Source organism: Hypomesus nipponensis, chromosome 11 (genome assembly GCF_054491055.1).
Source record: "Hypomesus nipponensis isolate SF chromosome 11, ASM5449105v1, whole genome shotgun sequence".
Taxonomy (NCBI): Eukaryota; Metazoa; Chordata; class Actinopteri; order Osmeriformes; family Osmeridae; genus Hypomesus; species Hypomesus nipponensis.
Window position 1 is genome coordinate 12,923,044 of NC_140371.1, and position 20,222 is coordinate 12,943,265.

The 20,222-nt window shown below is 43.5% G+C and overlaps 1 protein-coding gene across 1 annotated transcript; it reads left to right on the plus strand.

The window, feature by feature from the left end:
- The first annotated feature begins 566 nt into the window (after nt 1–566).
- opn4a (opsin 4a (melanopsin)) lies at nt 567–20,194 on the plus strand. The gene is made up of 11 exons (XM_084708985.1): nt 567–716; nt 9,986–10,128; nt 10,774–10,907; nt 13,387–13,590; nt 14,707–14,878; nt 15,000–15,167; nt 15,284–15,391; nt 16,359–16,554; nt 16,646–16,819; nt 19,172–19,237; nt 19,955–20,194. The coding sequence occupies exons 1-11, from the start codon at nt 567–569 to the stop codon at nt 20,192–20,194; spliced, it is 1,755 nt and encodes a 584-aa protein (XP_084565111.1).
- Nucleotides 20,195–20,222: the final 28 nt, after the last annotated feature.

Genomic DNA, 20,222 nt, shown 5'->3' on the forward strand with positions numbered 1-20,222 from the left:
AGTGAAATCTGGTGAATAAGTAATAGTTTTCATTCTTCGTTTTTTATCTCTTTCTCCGTTCAGACTTTTAATGAAAGACAATCTAAATTGAATAAAAAACAGCTGAATTAATCAACATAAGAACACAATTTGATACTGAGAATATTACTCAATTGACCTAAATAGTAAGGGAAAGTGTGCCGACAATTACTCCTTATCTCGGAGAGGAGGGGGCAGAGTGGAGATGGAGCGTGTGCAGTTCTCTCACTTATAAATATGTTCAACAATTGTTTAGTGCATCAGTAAGCGTTAGCCTTTCCCTTTACTCTCTTAAATCAGAACTGTGGTTGTCGCGCTGGGTTTCTGCGAACCAAATTGACAACGTTGGAAGATCTAGTTCTCCAATAAAATTCATATCGAGAATCGATAAGTTTCCATAACAGAGTGGCCAGCGGCAACTAGGAAGTTAACGAATCTGAACTGGTTTCATTTCGCTGTTTCTGGAGCATCTCCCGTTTCCCATCTCCCACTTTGCCCACCTTCAGATCGCGGGTGGCGGGTGTGTTCGGGAGGGCGCGTGAGGAGCGATGAGCGGGGCAATGCGTTCCGTGAGAAAGGGCATATCGTGTCCGTACCAGGACCCCAACTGTACTCGCATCGTGGAGACACTTTCTTCCTGGAATGAATCGGTGGTTAATGCCTACCGCCTGGTGGACCTTCCACCCGCCACCACCTCAGTGAGTAGTTCCCTTCCAATTCGTTTTCGTGATGCTCTCCGTCTTTCCATGTTGATTACCACCTCTACGGGTGAGCGTGCAAGGGTATTTGAATCACCCCATTTGATGAATGCTACTGATGAAGTAGCAGCAATAAAGGATAACCTTATGAAGTTTCTATTGTCATGTATAGTTTAGTATAGTAGTGCTTATTTGCCCCTTTCTTACAGTAGCAGGTATCCCCGTTTTACTGGTGATAAAGCTAGTATCTATGAATGACAGTTAATACTTAAGCCTGGGTGTCCAAAGGAGTTTGTTCCACAAAATATTTTCCCCAAATAACCGCAGACGTTTACCAGTCTATTTTCTCAGTACACCCTGTACTTTCAGTAAACATCCCTTTTGACAGCTGTCCTTTAGAAACTCAGAGGTCAGCTCTGAATTCTAAATGTTTTATAGAGCTGCCAAAATACTGCAAGCCTTGCACATACAGTAGATATGGAGTGCATAAAACATAGATGGTTAGTTCTGAAAACCAGTATTGATTAGTTACATAATATGGTAGCATAATCATCCGTTAAATCTGAAATATTTAACTGCGCCAGCATTTGTTTTGGTTCATCCAATGCAATCCTACAGTTATTGCTTATATTGACTGTTTATTTGCTGTGCTGTATCACCTTGAGACTATTATCTTCTCTGAAAATGATTTGATTTTGAGTTATTTGGTGGAAAAGGTATTTTGTGACCTCGGGTCTCTCTCTCTCTCTCTCTCTCTCTCTCTCTCTCTCTCTCTCTCTCTCTCTCTCTCTGCTTTGTTTAAATGTTTACTTTATATTTTTGTCATAATGTCATTGGGACTGTTCCTCAACTGTTACATACGCTACATATGGGATTGTGTTCATAATCTAAATACCAAAGCTGAGTTCTTACCTCTGAAAGAATGAGGTGTCAAGCCCTTTCAGTCAGTAAATATCACCTGACAGCTTTGATGAAATATCAAGATGGCTTCCTGTACATTGTGATATGACATTTGCCTGTGTTGTCTCTCAGTCTAGCTGTGAGATACTGTGCACACGCATTTCAGTCATCAATGATTCCAGCTAAAACCACCCTGAAAGAGACACACTTCTAGAAAACAGCTTGTTAGTCTGTTTGTCGTAAATGTTATATTTTTGTGGTAATATCGAGGATGCTCATTCATTTCAGCTGGATTCGTTGATTGGCAGGATTCACACAAACGGCTCCTGCTTGCCTCCCTCTGAGAGAGAGAGAGAGAGAGAGAGAGAGAGAGAGAGAGAGAGAGAGAGAGAGAGAGAGAGAGAGAGAGGTTCCTTCCAGCATAAACAGCAGTTTGTGCATGCAGCCATTTACAACCGGGTTTTTGTGCATGACGAGACAGTTTAACTGATGAAGCCGAACAGCCAGAGAAAGCGACGTGTCTCTGTGATTTGATGTCCTCGTTATAAAAATAGCCCGTCGACATCTTGTGTTCCTCTACAAAACGTGGGGCCCCGGAGGCACTAAAATGTGTGCAAAAAGCAAATATGAAAATGCATATTAATAGACGGCAAACACTTGCCATGCCCCCTCTTGGATGGGACATGTCAACTGTCCAGTGGCTCCACTGCATCTGCCGGCTTGTTGTATTGACAAGCTCACCTAAGTCATACGCTGAGATTAAGGATCAGCTGAAACATATCATTCATTAAAAGGGACAGGAAAGTGAATTGCAACAGCACATTCCCTGTGGTGCTTGATTCTTTGAAGAAGAAGAAGAAGAAAAAAAACTGGTCTTCCAAAGATTAGATGTGCATTAAGCCATCAAACTGCCCTAACTCTGGGATGCCCGTTAGGCAATCCTCTTACTCATCACCTTGGGTCATGATGGCAATGGGGTGTTACAGCTGGCACAGCAGGTGGCACACTGCCTCATGGGAACAGTAGTTCTACTCAGTGATGTAAAGCAGGAAGCCTGCTGAGGTGTGAAGGGTGGCATTGAGGAAAGTACATCAATTAGGAATAAACCCCTCTGCATGTTGTGTACTGTACTGTACATACTATTACACAAGTGAGTACAGAGGATAATAAAGGTAAAAAAATGGGTCAAACAAAGTAAAGTTATATGTTAATTAGTTCATGATGTATTCTGACATGAAACTGGATTTTGGCTGCTTGCCTGACAACAGGCAGTGAAAGCGCACTATTTACTCTGAACATGAACATAACCATTCACACTCTGATACATCCACATGCAAGTCATAATTTCATACTAATCTCCAATGTAATTAAATAAAGTACAACCCAGAATCCATCACTGTGCAGTTCAGGCAAAGCTTTTCATTTGAAAAGATTTGAATTGGCATAAACATTGCTTAATTTATTGACTGCTCTTACAGTAAATCCCCTACTGTAATAATCAGATGGTCCCCAGTTGGAGAGCCAGTGACACTGGTGAAGCCCAGCCAATGTAGAGCAACAATAACTGGTGAAGGGATCGACAGATGACAGGAGAGAGATAGTCAGAGGGAGATAGTGAGAGAGAGATTAGGAGAGAGAGGGGGAGAGAGCAAGAGAGAGAGAGACAGACAGAGAGAGATTGAGAGAGAGAGAGAGAGAGAGAGAGAGAGAGAGAGAGAGAGAGAGAGAGAGAGAGAGAGAGAGAGAGGCTGTGTTTACATGGTGATGATGGACGAGCGTCCCCCTGGTCGGCTCCTCCTATTCCCCTTCACTGGTCTGCAGCCAGTAGCTTGCATGACAACACCACCTGAAAGCTCAGGCATCCCAGAGAGAGAGAAACAGGAGAGAACGGTAGAGGGAGGGAGGAAGAGTCAAAGTGGTAGAAGGAGAAGAGCTTAAAGGTACAGGAAAAAGCGAGACGATGGACAAGAAGAGATAAGATGCAAACGTCAAATGGAGGCATGTCCACGTCTAAAGTTTATACGTTAAGCATTTTACGGTTTTGCTTCTGGATGCTAAATCGACAGCCTGGCTGCTAGAAGCTTCTGACAGGGTTAAATCCCTGTATTGTGACCATAGAAACCTATGGGGAGATAGAGCCAGTAACATGAAGATCTAGCCACATAGGTTTGAGTACACAGTATTGCTGCTCCATCACTACAATGAATTATACGATTAGTTGTACTGCCATGCTCAGTCAGAATCCCCATGGATCACTCTGTTTGTGTGTTTGCTTGTCTGTGTGTGTATGTGTGGGTGGGTGTGGAAACGTGCCGGTGAGATGGTCGCATCTTTATCTTCATCTGTTTGTTCAGCAGCAGGGCTTTGCTGGACGCAGGTCGTCCTCTCATCAATCATAGTCTCAGTGGGTGGGGTAGGAGGAGGATCTATTCGTTCTTGTATCATTCATCCTCCCTACTTTTAATTGAACTCAGAGTATTATTAGCATTCTATTATGCATTGTCCATATGTGTATATGTAGAATATAGTTTACCCTCCTCTCTCAGCACTGTCTAAACTCATTTTAGTCAAATCCTATCTTGAATGTGCAGGAAATATTTGAGTGGCTCCATCTGATCCGCGGTTAATCTTTTTCATCCCATCTCAGAGATTTACCTTCGACAGTAACATTCCGATTGAATAAGAGACAGTGGTGTCTGCCGACAGTTTCCCTCTGTTTGCTTCATCCTTTTCAACGAAACAGCCACTGCTGGTATTAGCATGTGCGGCTCTCCAACGACTGTTTCAGATTACGGCCGGAAGCCTGCTCTGTCGGCACTGAGCCTGGCCCCGAGCCAAGGCACTTTTATCTCTTCTTACTGAGGGCCAAAATCACTATGTCAAGTCAGGGACAGGCTACAGAGGCTCAAGGCAGACAACAGACTGACAGGCACGGCCACACGTACATGAATGCAGAGTTTGATGGCAGCAGTAGGATGCCCCCTCTGTACCTCGACGTCCCATGGATGTGTCTGTCCCCAAACTGCCTGTGAAGTCGATAAGAGAGGTCATGTCTCCTTTTTTAGAGATGATTTCCCCAGGAGTCATGGTGGTGAACGACAACACGTTGTGAACACCAGAGCGACTGATGGGAAGGTGTGGGGTTTTCTTTCAGTTTCTTGGAATTGTGTTTGATTTTTAGAAAATAAACAGGATTCAGTCATTTGATGGCCTTTTCTTGTCCAGTTACTATAGTGTTTTTTTTTTTTGTCTTGTGTAAAGTCAAATGACATACATCTTCAGATTATCAGTGGGATTTACAATGTCTATACAATAATTCAGTAAATTGTCCTGATAACTCACACACACACACACACACACACACATAGTTCGCTTGCCCTCTACCACCCACCATACACTTGCCAAGCCACACAGTAGTCAGCTGGGGTAGCAATACGTTAACATTACACTGTACAAAAGAGGATCCAAACTATGCTGCATGTGTCCCTAAGTCAATTGAATCATCACATTAAATCATCTCAGTGAAGACCCCTGTTCTAACTTCTACGACTTACATACACACACACACACACACACACACATACACACACACACAACTCATTATTTCCATCGGTCTGTGGTGGTAAGTATGATTCATTTTGTCACACCACAGTATATTCGTCAACTTTCCCACGCGCACTAAGAGTGGAGCCTATTGTTGCGAGGGAAGCAATCAATGCTTCCGGTTATCTTAATGAGAGGAGAGATCACCGGATACCTGCTACCATACAGAATTCTTGCACGGAGAGACTAAGGGAGATTCTCTCAAAAACCCACTCATTGAGGGTAATTGGTTAAATTACCCAACCCAATCAGCAGCTAAGCAACTTCCTAAGTTCTGTGGAATATCATGAGGGTTGTGCTACCAACGTCAATACATTCTCCTTATTGTCCTTTTGTGCTATAGTTTTTGAGGATTATCTGTTTAAACAACACATTGTAATCTGGATGTCAAACTGGGGTGTAGTTGAACATGCTGTGGTAAAGGGCCTTTAAGATTTCAGTGCAACAGTGTTGTTTTTAGAAACTAATTATTTTATCACTTATTTTGGTTGTTCACAATATGTGCTTCATGTTTGGCTGCCCGCAATGTTTTTGGGGCTATCTTGTTGTTATTATCAGTGACCGATGCACTTTGTAAAGCTCTCTCTTGGAAGTTGCTTTGGATAAAAGTGTCTGCTAAATGAATTCATGTAAATATAATTAATACCAGTGTCAGAATGTCACCTTTGAAAACCTGCTTCTTGTGTACAGTAGCTGTGGAAAGTATGAGGCAGATTGGATTGGATCTGGAGCATTACAGATCATGGAATTAAAACAAAAAGAAAATGGCAAATTGCTACCCTTTCAAGTCCTTTTTGCATGCTTGATTTATCACCACTTATGTGTTCAATGAAGGTTCACAGCTTTTAAGATATTGCCTTTTATGTTCAGCTTCTCTTGGTTTCCAAATCTTCTTTGATATCAAGCAGTCCAGATTGACTTAAACTCCTCAGTGGCCCTAATACCTTCTTGTTGAATGAGAACGTCACTGACATCATTATTTATACCTGAGTTTACACCAAAAATCATCTATCACAGATTTTTTTTTTATCCTCAGATTTGTCCAACTCAAAAGACATTATGAATGACTGTGGTTGCCAGACATAATATCATCCAAAATGTTTACTCCACTGTTAAATAGAAATTCACTACTTCAAGGGATTGAGGTATAGTATGGTAATCCAAGTTAAATAATGAAATGAAAACATTTAAATTTTTAGCTGAAATCTAGAGACCTCTATCTTAGCTTTGGCTCATGCATTTCCCTTCAGCAACTCTACTCAGAACTTTCATTGGACTAATTACCCCTAAATTATTTCCTGGCATATTTGGATAGTGAACATTTTTTGGGGGGTGATTCCGCTCAGTTTGTCTAATACAGGCACCTTTGAACTGTTTAATGTGTGAACTGGCAAAGTGTTTTTAGACTAAGTCCAGTTCAAACAGCCTATTAACGGCTGTCAGACACTTCCACCTGGGTGACACGTCACAGGCGCTGCTTTCATCTCACATGAGCCGAGGCAGGTTGAAACGGTTGTAGTTTTTTCCTTGGCTTACAACGTTTTTGTTTAGTCAGTTTCAATGTCATTTGCAAACTCCTTAGAAGTCATTGTTGGTATCGTGATTGTTTGCGCCCTTTCTTGTTTTTAACCTGTAGCACTATGAGATTTTAGCTAAATATAAAGTACATTTCAAATACAATTATTATTATTATTGTCCACTTCAATTTTCATTTTTTTTCTTCTAATTTTGTCTGTGGTTTTTGTCAGTGAAAATCCGGAAATAGGATTTTAATTGGAAGATTACATGTAGGGTGATAGATCAAAGGAGCATTTTTGCCTTATCATATCCAGCTGCCGTATAAAGATTGTGTCATGGCATTCAAATGCCACCATGACCAAAAAACCATCAGCAGAAGCATTACGGACACTGCACAAAAACCAAACCCCCTCTCTTCCAACATCTCCACATCCCGGCATTCCCCCATCCTCCCCATCTTCATTCATTACATCTAATTGTAATATAATCACATTAACACTCAAACCTGTGCTCACGGACAGTTCTAGACTCCCTGACTAAACTACTGGATCCTTCTTGCGTGCAGCAGGGCAGAGCGAGACAAGGCTACCAAGCGGAGCTCACACCCTGGGTGAATTGACTAGGACGTGAGATGACATACGATATTTTGCTCCGGTTTCATTTATTTCATCACGGCTTTGTTGTCACGGACATGATTCCTTTTGATTGTTGTCCTCCTTCTGCGTCTACAAAGCGCTGGAGCAGGCTGTCCCGCCCACAGCTACTGTACTCAACCGACCACATGTTATCTTCATTAAAACCATCCTGCAGATTATCCGACTAAGACCTCAAACAGATACCAATGGACAGGGCTGCAATGCATAATGACGTGCAGGCCCTGTTCCTGATTGGATTTGAGGTGCTCTGGGAACACGACACAGTTTAAATGACTGTAACAGCTACTTCAGATTTGAGACATTCAAGAATACATTTTATGGGAGTGAAAGTGCACCGCTAAATTGAACGTCTCGGATCTCGCGGCTTTTCTTCAGTCCAAAATGGAAAACAAGATGTTCTCGGGGGCTTGAATATGTCTCAATAAGACTATTTATGAGTGAGTCAGTGAGACACAGGAATTGTTGCCACTGCCTCGTGGGAGTTGAAAGACCTGCAGAAAGCAGTGTGACAGGCACAGGAGACAGGAAGGCTGCTTTGTGATTGATAGAAGTACAGACAGGAAAGATTGAGAAGCAATTGGTTTGGTTAAGATGGATTGATAGAGAATGGGGTTGTCATACAGTATTGTACTTCTGCCATGACTAAAGCCAACTGAGTTGAACATTAATATACTGTTGAAAAGCTAAGGCTCTATAAATACAGAAATGGCGTCCGAGCATTTCGAATCTGGATGTGTTTCTGAACATCGGAAAAAACTGTGTGTGTGTTTAGTGTACCTGTATATAACATGGGAATTGTTCATGTGAGTTGTCTCTTGTGTATCCCTACTCCATTGAATTCATCCACACATCCCTTTCCTATGTACCCATACTATTGCACATTGACAGCTGCACGGGTCAAGGTCTATGGCATTCTCATTCTCTTGATGATAGTGCCCAGACACAACACAATGATGGACCAGTAGCTAGAAGGAAAGGTTTTCTCTCTGTTGACAATGTTAGGTATGCATCCTGGCTATCACCGTTGAGTTGTGAGAAGCCAAATATAGAACATAACAACATAATGATTCACCATTCCTTACACAATAAATCCAGCTGCAAAGCATCATGTCACAATGCTTTTTATGTTGTCGTCTTCTTTTCTAAGAGTCCCAATTAAGACGTTTCATTGAACCAGGCAGAGTCCACGCATGTCTCATTGTATGATATCAATGTGCCGTTCCAATGCATTTAGAATACATAGTTACGTTTCAACCGGACCCCCTTAACTGGCAGATGAACTGGTAGAACGAAATGGAAAATGAAGATGATGTTTACTGAGCGATGGCGTGCCAACTATGAAAATGGTCTTACTCCCTCCATTCCCCTTTGGCTACAGTTGTAATTAGCACATGCAAATGTTAAGCGAGCAGCGAGTCTGGACTTGAGTGTGGTCTTCACTGCTCAGAGGGCTCCATCAGTCAGTCAGTGTGTTGAACGAGCACAGCTGCCCCTCGGCTGCTTGTGCACGCTCAGACCATATTTCCTGTGTAGATTTGAGTGACAATCAAATGGGTTTGGAAATGAAAGTGGGCATCCTGCCATCTCGTGTTTGTTTTATCCTGCTGGGGGATACAGGGAGCAAGAATGAGGACGTGAAAAAAGGATTTGAATGCTTAATTGCATTCATAGAAGTTTAGGGGGGGAAGGTGGAGAGATATAGACCGGGAACAATATAATATTATAGTATTATAGTGGGTGGTGTATTCAACAAATTGTGTGGGTTGATGATGAACAAAACAGTGCTCTAAATTATTGCCTTTCAAATCTTAAATAAGCCATAATTTAAAGCACTGTTTTGCATTCTTCCACGAAGACATGTTGGAAACAGTCTATGGACTTACCTGTGAACATTTTGCTACCTTGAATTTTCCTCCTACTCCTTTGTATAACTCTACAATAGAATATCACACTGTATAATTAGAGCTCATCTTGCTCTAGCATGCATAACTAAGGTGGAGGTGTACTCCAATTCATGTATGTAAATATTATTATGGATATATATTAATATATTTAATTATTTACATTTGTAAACAAATTATTACTATTATTACTATTATTACTATCTATGCGTTGTTGCTAACGTGTGCACCCAATGAATTCAAAATTTGTAGGTCGCACATGCGCGACTGCTTGTAAAAAATGCTCGCACTGTCTCAAAAACTGGTCGCAAAATGCGACCATTTGGTCGCAGTCTGGAGCCCTGCCGCAGAGTGTGCATATCACTTTGGTTTTATTGGATGTTCCATCTTAGTTTTTTTGGAACACGAACTTCTCATCCAGAAGTTGCAGATTGGGTGGAATTGTGGTAATATTTCGTTAAATGCGTTAAACAAAAATAACGAATTAATCCTGTAATTTAATCATAATGCGTTAACGCGTTATTTTTCACAGCCCTAGTTTTCATGTTTTGAATTGCACTTTTCTGGATGTGTATGTGAAATACTTTTTAGTGGCCATGGTAGGGAAGCTAGATCGTAGCAGTTAAATCAACTGGTGCATGTTAACTATTTTAACCCATGTTCACATGCAGTACTCTCGTTTCACCTGTAGGTGGCCAAGGTACAGGAGACACGCCACGCTTTCCCAACAGTGGATGTGCCTGACCATGCTCACTACACTATAGGTGTGGTCATTCTGGCCATTGGCATCACAGGAATGGTTGGAAACTTCCTGGTCATCTATGCTTTCAGCAGGTACGTTGCCCTTGGTCCCTGGAACATTTTGGATTTCCACTCCATCCGCACTAACTTTTGAAGGGCAAGCTGATATCAGACATTGTATCTGTGGGACTAAGCATACAGAAACTACATCTGGTACGGATATACTGTAAATACATGGTCTATTTTGCCTGTCTTGCCACTGGGGCAGTACTTTTCAGGGTGAACTGCTTAGTATTTTCACGGTAGAACCCCTTCATCTATGACTGCGTATTAGAGAGGCTTGATGTGCATCTATATAAGATTAAAGTATATTTTGCTGGCAGATACTTTCAAAACCCACATCAAATACTAGGCTTGAGGTCAATTGGTTCTGTTTGTTGAAGGGGGTCTCAATGCTTTGTGTTACCATCATTTTTCTACCTCTTCTTTTTGAAAACGAATGATTCATTTAACATAAAGACCAACACTCGCTAATATAAACACACACATACACTCTGTAATATATATTTTTCCATTTCTATTCAAGGAAAACCAAAAGAATAACAAATTAAACCTTAAAACCTACTGTATCTGAATGAAAGAAACCATGCAATGACAGAGCAAAGACCATTTGATTGGGATTTCACCAGTTCCCTTGCGTGAATGTATGTGTGTGCGTGTTTGATTGTGTGCGTATAGGAGCAGATCTCTGCGGACTCCAGCGAACATGTTCATAATTAACCTGGCCATCACTGACCTGCTGATGTGTGTCACCCAGGCACCCATATTCTTCACCACAAGCATGCACAAAAGATGGATCTTTGGAGAAAAGGGTAAGCTCTCACATCTGACTACATTTACAAGACGCTCTTATCCAGAACGAGCTACAGTAAGTACAGGGACATTCCCCCCAAGGCAAGTAGGGTGAAGTGCCTTGCCCAAGGACACACCATCATTTGGCGCAGTGGGGTATCGAGCTGGCGACCTTCAGATTACTGGCCTGATTCCCTAACCGCTCAGCCACCTGACTCACTGGGTCAACCTCATTCAAAACACAATGACTTCAGCACAATAGCAAGGTCATTATACAAATGCTAAGAACTGCATTTAGTTGATGCTTCCTGGATTGCATTCCTTCATTGCTTTCCTTAAAGGATGTTTCCAATGATTTTTGTGAAAAGGAAAGGCACACACTGTGAAAATGGGCGTTGGTGAGGGAAAATAAGAGGATGAAATGTGTTCTTTTTTTAATTAAAAGTAAAATACATTCTCGTGAATGAGATGTTGCCCAGAGAACCAGTACAGAGTGACTCTGAATATGTCTTAGAATCAACAAAATTGTGTGTCTTTAGACAGAACATGTATTCCTACTGTACTTGTCTACAGTTATGCTGTAGCTCATATCACTCAATTAAATAGGTCTTTGTACTTGGCATTTCAGAAATGTGTTGATTCAGATTTTTTTAACATACTGCATATTTAAAGATTCCCTAGTATACAAAGTTCCACATCATTTTATTATTCCTCCTCTCTACATTGTATTCGACAGATTTGTTTGAAATACTGTTCAATTCAGGGTTAGTAAAATATGAAAGGAGTGAACAAGCTACTGGCTAAGCCATTTCAGCTCTCTCCCTAACTGCGTAACACTTGTTTACACTGAGATTGGGGGGAAAAAAAGCTCCCTCTGTCTGAAAACAACACATTTTTGGGAAGCAGACCGTCATACATCACATGCATATCATCTGAACAATAGCTTAAAAAATAACAGATGAACTTCAACTTCTATGGAACTCAATCTGCAAACACAATAAATACAAAATGGTCATATCAAAAATGAACTGCTAAATTGTCCTGTCTGTTTTTAATAGTATTACTCTGCTTTGGTGACAACTGTAAATAATGAACATATTGAATGTTTTTGAGCTAGCTCAATAGTCATTAGTTCCTAAGTAACGAATGACCTTCAAAATGTTGACATTTACAATTATCATTATGATCAATAGCAGACACAAGTCTACTGACCCATGTAGATAATTACATCAAATAGACCGAGCAGAATTAGATGTCTTCAAGTGGATTTCCTGTTTAGTAGCATGTGGTAGCACTAATGCACACCTCAAGCTTGACAAATATATAGTTGCAAACACTTTCAATCCATTTTTTATTTGAGTCAATAATAATAAACATGTCATATTGGCACTACCTGTCCTGCACTATGGCACAGGAGGATTGAGTAACCATCAGAATCTGAAGCCTCAAAAGAAAGGAAATTAAAATGACCACCATGACCCTAACTACCGATGCACAAACAAGGTTATTTCAATGCACATCTACTGAATGACACTTGTTACAATACTAGTAAGTTGGTCCACTTTGCGTCAAACATAATGTACATGAGGAAATATATTGTTTGTACATTAATATAATTAAAGTAGTTAAAATGAAAGAGTTACTTGTGGTGGTCATTCAAATGACCTTTCTTTTTAGGCTTTTCACAAATACATTTTAAGAAATGTAAGGGGTCATCGTGGGCCACTAAGCATGGACTGACCCTGGAAAAACCGTATTTATGAAGATATGTATGAACATGGAGGTGTGGGTTGATCCTGGGTTGAGGACAAACTGTGCCCTCAGCCTGGACCACCATGGGATTTTTGTGTGTATGTGTGTGTGCGTGTGTCTGGATGTTCTTCATGCATCCAGAAATACGTTCCTCTGGGGGAATTGTACTGGATATTTAGGTGTGTGTGTGTGCATGTGTGTGTGTGTGTTAGGTGGGAATGTGTGAACATGTGAAACTCACATTTACAGGAAGCCACCGTCCTATCTGGTGCTTCTCCATTTTGCAGGCTGTCCTTCTGATGGACCTGGTTACTGGTCACCAGTTTCAAAAACAAGCCTGAAGACAAGACATGAAATAAAGACAATCAGCAGCTCTCTCGCTTTCCCACTTTCTACCTCCACCACTTCGCTGTTCACTTTCCATTTAATGTGATGAGTGCGAGACTGTAACAAGATAAAAGCCACTTCTTACTATCATCTGGGTTTGTGAACCCATCTGCAAATTGTTTTTTGGGAAGTGTGTCCAATAATCAGCCTGCCTATTTGTCCATGTACTGTATATCTGCCTGTCTGTCTATACTCATACTAAGTGTACACACTGCCTCCCTCTCACCTTCCCTCTTTCTTTCTCTTTCACCCTTTCACCCTCACTCTCCCCCTCCGTCCCTCCCTTCCTCCCTCCATCTCACCCTCCCTCTCACCCACCCTTCCTCTCATCCTCCCTCCCATACCCTCTCTCCCTCCTAGGTTGTGAGCTCTACGCGTTCTGTGGGGCTCTGTTTGGGATCTGTTCCATGATCACTCTAACTGTGATCGCTGTGGACCGCTACTTTGTCATCACGCGCCCGCTGGCCTCCATTGGTGTCATGTCCCGTAAACGAGCCTTGCTCATCCTTGTGGGGGCCTGGCTTTACTCTCTGGGCTGGAGCCTGCCTCCCTTCTTTGGCTGGAGTGAGTCCACACACGCCCACATACAGACTCACTCACACACACACACACACACACACATATGCTCAGCAACCACACTGATACCTCTACATAGACTTAAGCTCCCATGTGCACACACATACACACCCACACTATGACACACAGTGAACACATTACTTTGGCCTTGCACTAGGTTTGGGATAAGCTATTCAGAAGCCAGGTTGGCATGACTCAGTCTGATTGTTTGTGTGTGTATGTGTGCTGTGGACAGAGGGAGATGGTGTGGGAGTGTTAGGGAAGGAGTGAAAATTTTACAAAATCATGTCTGGCTGGGTGAGGCCTTCTTAGATGTGCCATCCAGAGTTGTGCAGTGGCCAGGCCCAGGATAAGGCTTTGGCTGCGGGATCAGAGATCGCTGAGCTGGCTCAAAGACGTCTGACTGGGTAGAATGTTGAATGAAAGGTTATGGGAAGATGGGCAACGATTAGCTTCTCACAAACCCTGCAGCTGCCAGGCCTACCTTTACAGAAAACACCCAACAGAGTGAGAGAGTGGGAGGTTGCAGGGAGGTTGGAGGGGAGAGGAGAGTTGATGGGCTGGTTGCCTGCCTCGAGGAGCCCACGTCAGGGAACTGCGTGCGTCCGCATCTCTTTAGATGCCGTTTCCCAGCCACTCCGGTCCCATCAAATCACATGAAGGACTCCTTAAACGAATCTGACGGCTTTTGCTCGTCTCGGCGTCGCTGATTATCTCGTCAGCTCTCCCCCTTCAGAGAAACAAACGCATCAGAAAACATGAAAGATACAACCCCAAATATTTCGATGTCACGCACTTTCATAGTAGGGCATTCATTGTAACAAGTGATTGGTGGTTTTTGAGTGGAGTGTGTCGCAGATGCATGCTGGGACGTGTGTCCCTGATGAACTGTCCCGTCAAGTCTTTGGACAACGTGACTGACAGTTCTGTGTCAACGAATGACACTCCAGGGACAACTTGCAGTTGTCAGCGCAGTGAAAAGAGGCTGTGTTTTGACAGTGTCTTACCTTTGGCTCTGCCCCCACTGTCATTCCGTGTGTTCAGTGAATTGTCTTTTTCAACACTTCTCCTTTGCTCTACACCCCCCCCCCCCCCCCCCCACAGGTGCTTATGTCCCCGAAGGCCTGTTGACCTCGTGCACCTGGGACTACGTGACCTTCACCCCCTCCGTGCGAGCCTACACCATGCTGCTGTTCATCTTCGTCTTCTTCATCCCCCTCATCATCATCATGTACTGCTACGTCTTCATCTTCAAGGCCATACGCCACACCAACAAGTAAGTGAGAAAGAGAGAGCGAGAGAGAGAGAGAGAGAGAGAGAGAGAGGGATGCGGTCACGTGTACATGGGCTGGTGCGTGCGCATGCCCGATGTGTACCGTTTGCGTTCCGCCCCGTAGGGCCGTCTGCAAAGTGGGCGGCTCCAACGGGAGCAGCAGAGACTCCATCAAGAGCTTCCACCGTCTGAAGAACGAGTGGAAGATGGCCAAGATCGCTCTCATCGTCATCCTCCTGTACGTCATCTCCTGGTCCCCCTACTCCATCGTGGCCCTGACGGCCTTCGCAGGGTGAGCCCCGGAGACGCCGCGTCGCCTGTTGTCTGTCACGCGCAACCACGGCAACCTGGTATTCGTCATCTGTTTACCATTTACAGTGTCTCTCCTGGGGTCTGTGTCTCATGCAGGTATGCAGACATTCTGACGCCCTACATGAACTCAGTTCCGGCTGTGATTGCCAAGGCTTCAGCCATCCACAACCCCATCATCTACGCCATCACCCACCCCAAGTACAGGTAACCCAGTTCTGTCTGGCGCCATGGAAACTCTGACCTGTTGATGCCTCTTAAGCCTCTTCCCTTGCCTATTTTGGGCACCATTATAATATGGGAGCGAAAGTAATCTGCATTTTCTTTGTGGCACCTCAGCAGTTAGAAGTCAGCATCAGAAGAGAATATGGGTCAGATAAACATCTGCTTATTCAACATACTCTAACCTAATAATCACCTACCCACCAGGGGGACTTCATTTGACTAATACGCACCTGCCCAGTGAGCCGTCCATCACATCAGGATCGATCAAATCTGAGAAACACTCTCCCGTCAAGCTAAGCTAGCTTGTGCTCGGCCTGAATTCTGTTGACCATCAATTAACCTGGATGTACTATCATCTGGACATCATGTTTTATGTTTAATATCCGGGATGTCTGAACTGCTGTGAACAGCACTAAGTGCTTTCGAGGGAGGACACAGCTGATTGGTTGCTCATTGGCTGTGGTCTGATTCATAGTGACATGTCCAGAGCCAACGATTTCCTTTAAAACAAAACCATTTGGGAGTGTGGTAAGCTCAATTGTAATTATTCCTCATGAACCAAGAACCAGGGTTTTACCTGGTATTGTACCTTTGAGGGGGATTCCTGGTACTGCACATTTGAACAGACCCATACTAATCCTCAGACAAAAATAGCCAAAATAGCACCGTAGCAACAAATGCTATAGCGAGATGGTATTTACTTAAATGGCCCAAGCTTTGGTTAAGGTGTAAATGATTGCATTATATGGTATCGACTCGACAACAAAGACACTCAGTAAACGCATGTCACCATATAAGCAAGGACAGACATGTCGTTCCTCCCTTTGCAAAGAGTCACTTACCAAGCTATTGGTAAGTCATTTGCTGCACCTATTACCTGAACCTTCCAACAAGCTGAACCCTTTGGACCTCCATCTCAGTGTCCTCCCTTCACCGTCTCTCTTCCCAGATTAGCCCTGGCCAAGTACATCCCGTGCCTGGGGGCCCTGCTGTGCGTGCGTCCCCGAGAACTTCGCTCCTTCAGCAGCAGCTTCATGTCCACGCGGCGCTCCACGGTCACCAGCCAGTCGTCGGACATCAGCCACAACTTCAGACGCACCAGCACAGTCAAGTCCCGTCTATCCTCTGTCTCTGACAGTGAATCGGTGAGACGGGGCGTGTGTGCGTGTGTACCTCGGTCTGTTTGCGTCGAGACGCACAGTCGAGGATACTGAAGTGTTTTGTTTGGACTTTAAGCAGGGCTGGACGGACACGGAGGCTGAACTGACAGGTTCGGGCTCCAGGCCTGCTAGCCGTCAGGTGTCCTGTGATATCAGTAAGGACACGGCCGAGCTGCCTGATTTCAAGCCCTCGTGCTCCTCCAGCTTCAAGTCCAAGATCAGGAACCACGACTCGGGCATTTTTGAGAAGGTACAATCACAGCCCCATTGAAAGCTGTTGCCCATGTGGGCAGTATTGACCCATTCCATGTGGAACGTGTGTGTCTGTGTGCTTGCTTGTGTGGGTTTGTGTCTGTTTTTATGTATGTATTGAACAAACATGAGAATGCCGTACGTGTGACCGTACACACTTGCAAAATGATGTGATAACGACGTCAATGAGAGCTAATGACAGTTACAAAGAGTTCCCCTGACTTGCTTGAGGGCTTACGTTTGTTTTTGCATTCCACCCGCTAATGCAGCACCACCAGCAGTTTGCCTTTTTATATCTCAGATTGAGCTCTACAACTCTGTTGAAAAAAGCAGCTGGAGACCATACGTACTGTAATTGTCCAACAAGACTGAGGGGAAACTGAGTAGTACTCCAACTTCCATCAAGAAGGATTCATGAGGCAAAATCTGCCTCAAATCTAATAAACAGTCTTTTGGCCTGGAATGTGCCTCTGGATTTGTGTCAGCCAATCACATCGCTCGAGGGCTGATCTTGTATTTCTCAGAGACAGGATGTTGACATGCATCTTGGATAGATAGAAGTATCTGTTGAGTGAGCTCTGTGGGAGGGCATTAGACCAGGCAGATGGTATTAATGTCATGTCCCTAATGTGTAATGGTTACTTGGGATGTGAGGTTTACAGTAGGATTCTTGTACTTACAGAAGTATTTCTGAGCTTTTATCCAAAACAGTAAACGTGTATTTTATTTCAGAGGTGAGAGAAGCAGTGCATCCTAGAACCTGTAGTGGCGGATAAGTTGAATTGTTGTGTCGTGGGATCAAAACTAGGACGGTTTCTTGACCTTGTTCCTTCACTTCCATCCGTTCATCTTAGCAGCGGATTAGAACTTGTATCCCACACTGTGACAGTTGGCCTACGTTCTAAACCCTTACACCCCATTTTTTTCCCTTTCAGTCAAGTCAAGTCTTTTACTTGTCAGGTACACAGAACAACACAAGGTCAGACTGGGCACTGAAATGTTTAGGACAGGACAACGCAAGCACCTGGCATAACATAAAAGTACACAAAACATAATTTACATCTATACTGAGCTTAAATAAGTGAAACTTATGGGTTAGGGTTGTTAGGGTGTAAATATACAGATAGCAATAAATAATCGACTATACTAACACTAATACTAAAACTTCCTAAATTACTGATAACAATAAATAATACACTATACCAACCCTTAATTCACATAAAACCTATTTCAACCCTATAACCTATTCTAACTTAAGTGGAGTACAGTACAATAGTGCAAAATTGCAGATCAGTGACTATGTCAATGACCATACAGGAGCCTGGTAACGAGGTACAGTGAGGTACACTAGTGCAATGTTACTGATAGTGCAACCAGTAGCTGAAAGTGACAGTGTATAAGTGACTAGTGTGCAGTAAATCAATGTCCATATCAGTGACCATTCAGAAGCCTGATGGCCCTTGGGTAGAAACTGTTGTCCAGTATGTGTGTGCGCGACCGGATGCTGCGGTAATGCCTGCCAGAAGGCAACGGGGGAAAGAGACTGAAGGATGGGTGGGAACAGTCTCTTAGAATCCTGCCGGCTTTCCTCAGGCAACGTGTGTGGTAGGTGTCCTGTTGGGCTGGGAGCTTCCTGCCGATGATGAACTCAGCAGAACGGACCACACTTCGAAGGGCTATGCGGTCCCTGTCTGTGCAGCTCCCATACCACACTGTAATACAACCAATCAGAATGCTGAGGGAATTTCAGTGACCTTAGTGACCTTGTGGATTCTTGGTTGTGATGGGATTCAGCTGGGAAACGAGCATGTCTGGGGCAAATGTGTCTGTGCCACTCGAGGCACGTTTGCATTTTTCATCATTTGTGCCCTCATGTTAATCCCAGACTTTGTGTATTTTCTGGAATAATCTTTTAGGGACATGAGTGGGATTGAGGCTGCTCTTTGTGCTGTGAAATATGCTTTCCAGCTTGAATGAGAAAATCCCATTTGCCTCTGATTTAATGGTTGAAATAAACCTGTGAGTTTGTAGATTGAGATGTTAAGTGCCCCGTTTCAGATGATCCGCAGTGACATATGATGAGACACATGGCCTGCAACTCACAGCACTGGAAGTAATCCCTTTTCATCAGTGTGGTGCAAACCAAATCATGCACCAATAAAGGGATTTCATGTGGTTTTCCATTTGATGAGCACGTTTCATGTGAATGTGTTTGAAATGGATGTCATCAATCAGGCTCACTCCACAGACTCAGTAAAGTCAAATCACTGGACTAATGGACATGTGTACCCACTTTTGGGGGTATGAAACTGCTATTTACCTAATCTCAACTGCTTCTCTTTCCCTTCAGACCTCATATGACACAGATATGTCCATCGCAGGTGTGGGCCACTGTGAGCGAGGACAACCTCCAGCTGTAAGTATTGACAAGAGACCCAACAGTCAGTCAATTCATCGTTTGTTTCCCCATTGATCTGCTGGGCCAGCAAAGACTGGAGGCTCCATGTAGGATAATGAACCAACCTCAGATGACCAAGGCTCCACGTTCAATTCAATAAAATCCAGGAACCCGCCATTTTTACAGTTCCCAAAACCAATACGGCTCCTGGTCTATCAGCATGCTTGGGACCAATCATCCTAGCTGTAGTCAGTCAAATGATTAAAGGTGCAGGCTAATTTGTTCCTGCACACAACCTGACAGTACTCTCCAGGAGGCATGTTAACAACAGAAGCAAGGAGGAAGCGGCCTTATTAAATCACTGTTGTTTAATCTCAATAAATGTCACAGCAGATTAAATGGGTTTATGAATGAGCGACAGAATTAACTGCCCGAAAACATTCTGGGTGTCTAGCTTCCTCTCCCTACGAGGGGAATATTGCCACTTGCAATTTCATTTGGAAGTCATCTCAGATAATGTCAAAGTATGAACGATGCTGGCTGATTAAGGTGACATGAGGAACACAGGAATTACTCTGGGCTAAAGATACAAAATATTGAGAGATGTTATCTTCTTGATACGGATACGACTGTCTTTTAGCCAGAAATAATCTTCCCCCATGTCTCCATGGATAATCAACACAGAAAGTCCACTGTACATCTTAAAATGTTGTCTTCTCTCTTTCATGTTGACAGAACGCTGACTTGGAAGGATCTGTGACAAGAGGAATGATTGGTCGGATTCCAAGCATTGTCATCACGTCAGAGTCCAGCCCCTTTTTAGCTGTCCTTCGAGCCAGCTCCCGCTCCTCCCGCACCCGAGCGTTCAACGGCATCATCGGGGCTGGGGATGTTACTATGGAGACGATGGGGAGTGTTCAGCAAGGTCCCACCCTACCTGCCAACGTCATCGATTCTTCTGCTCCAACCGTCTGATTCCCCTCACCTGTATTTATTTGTATTT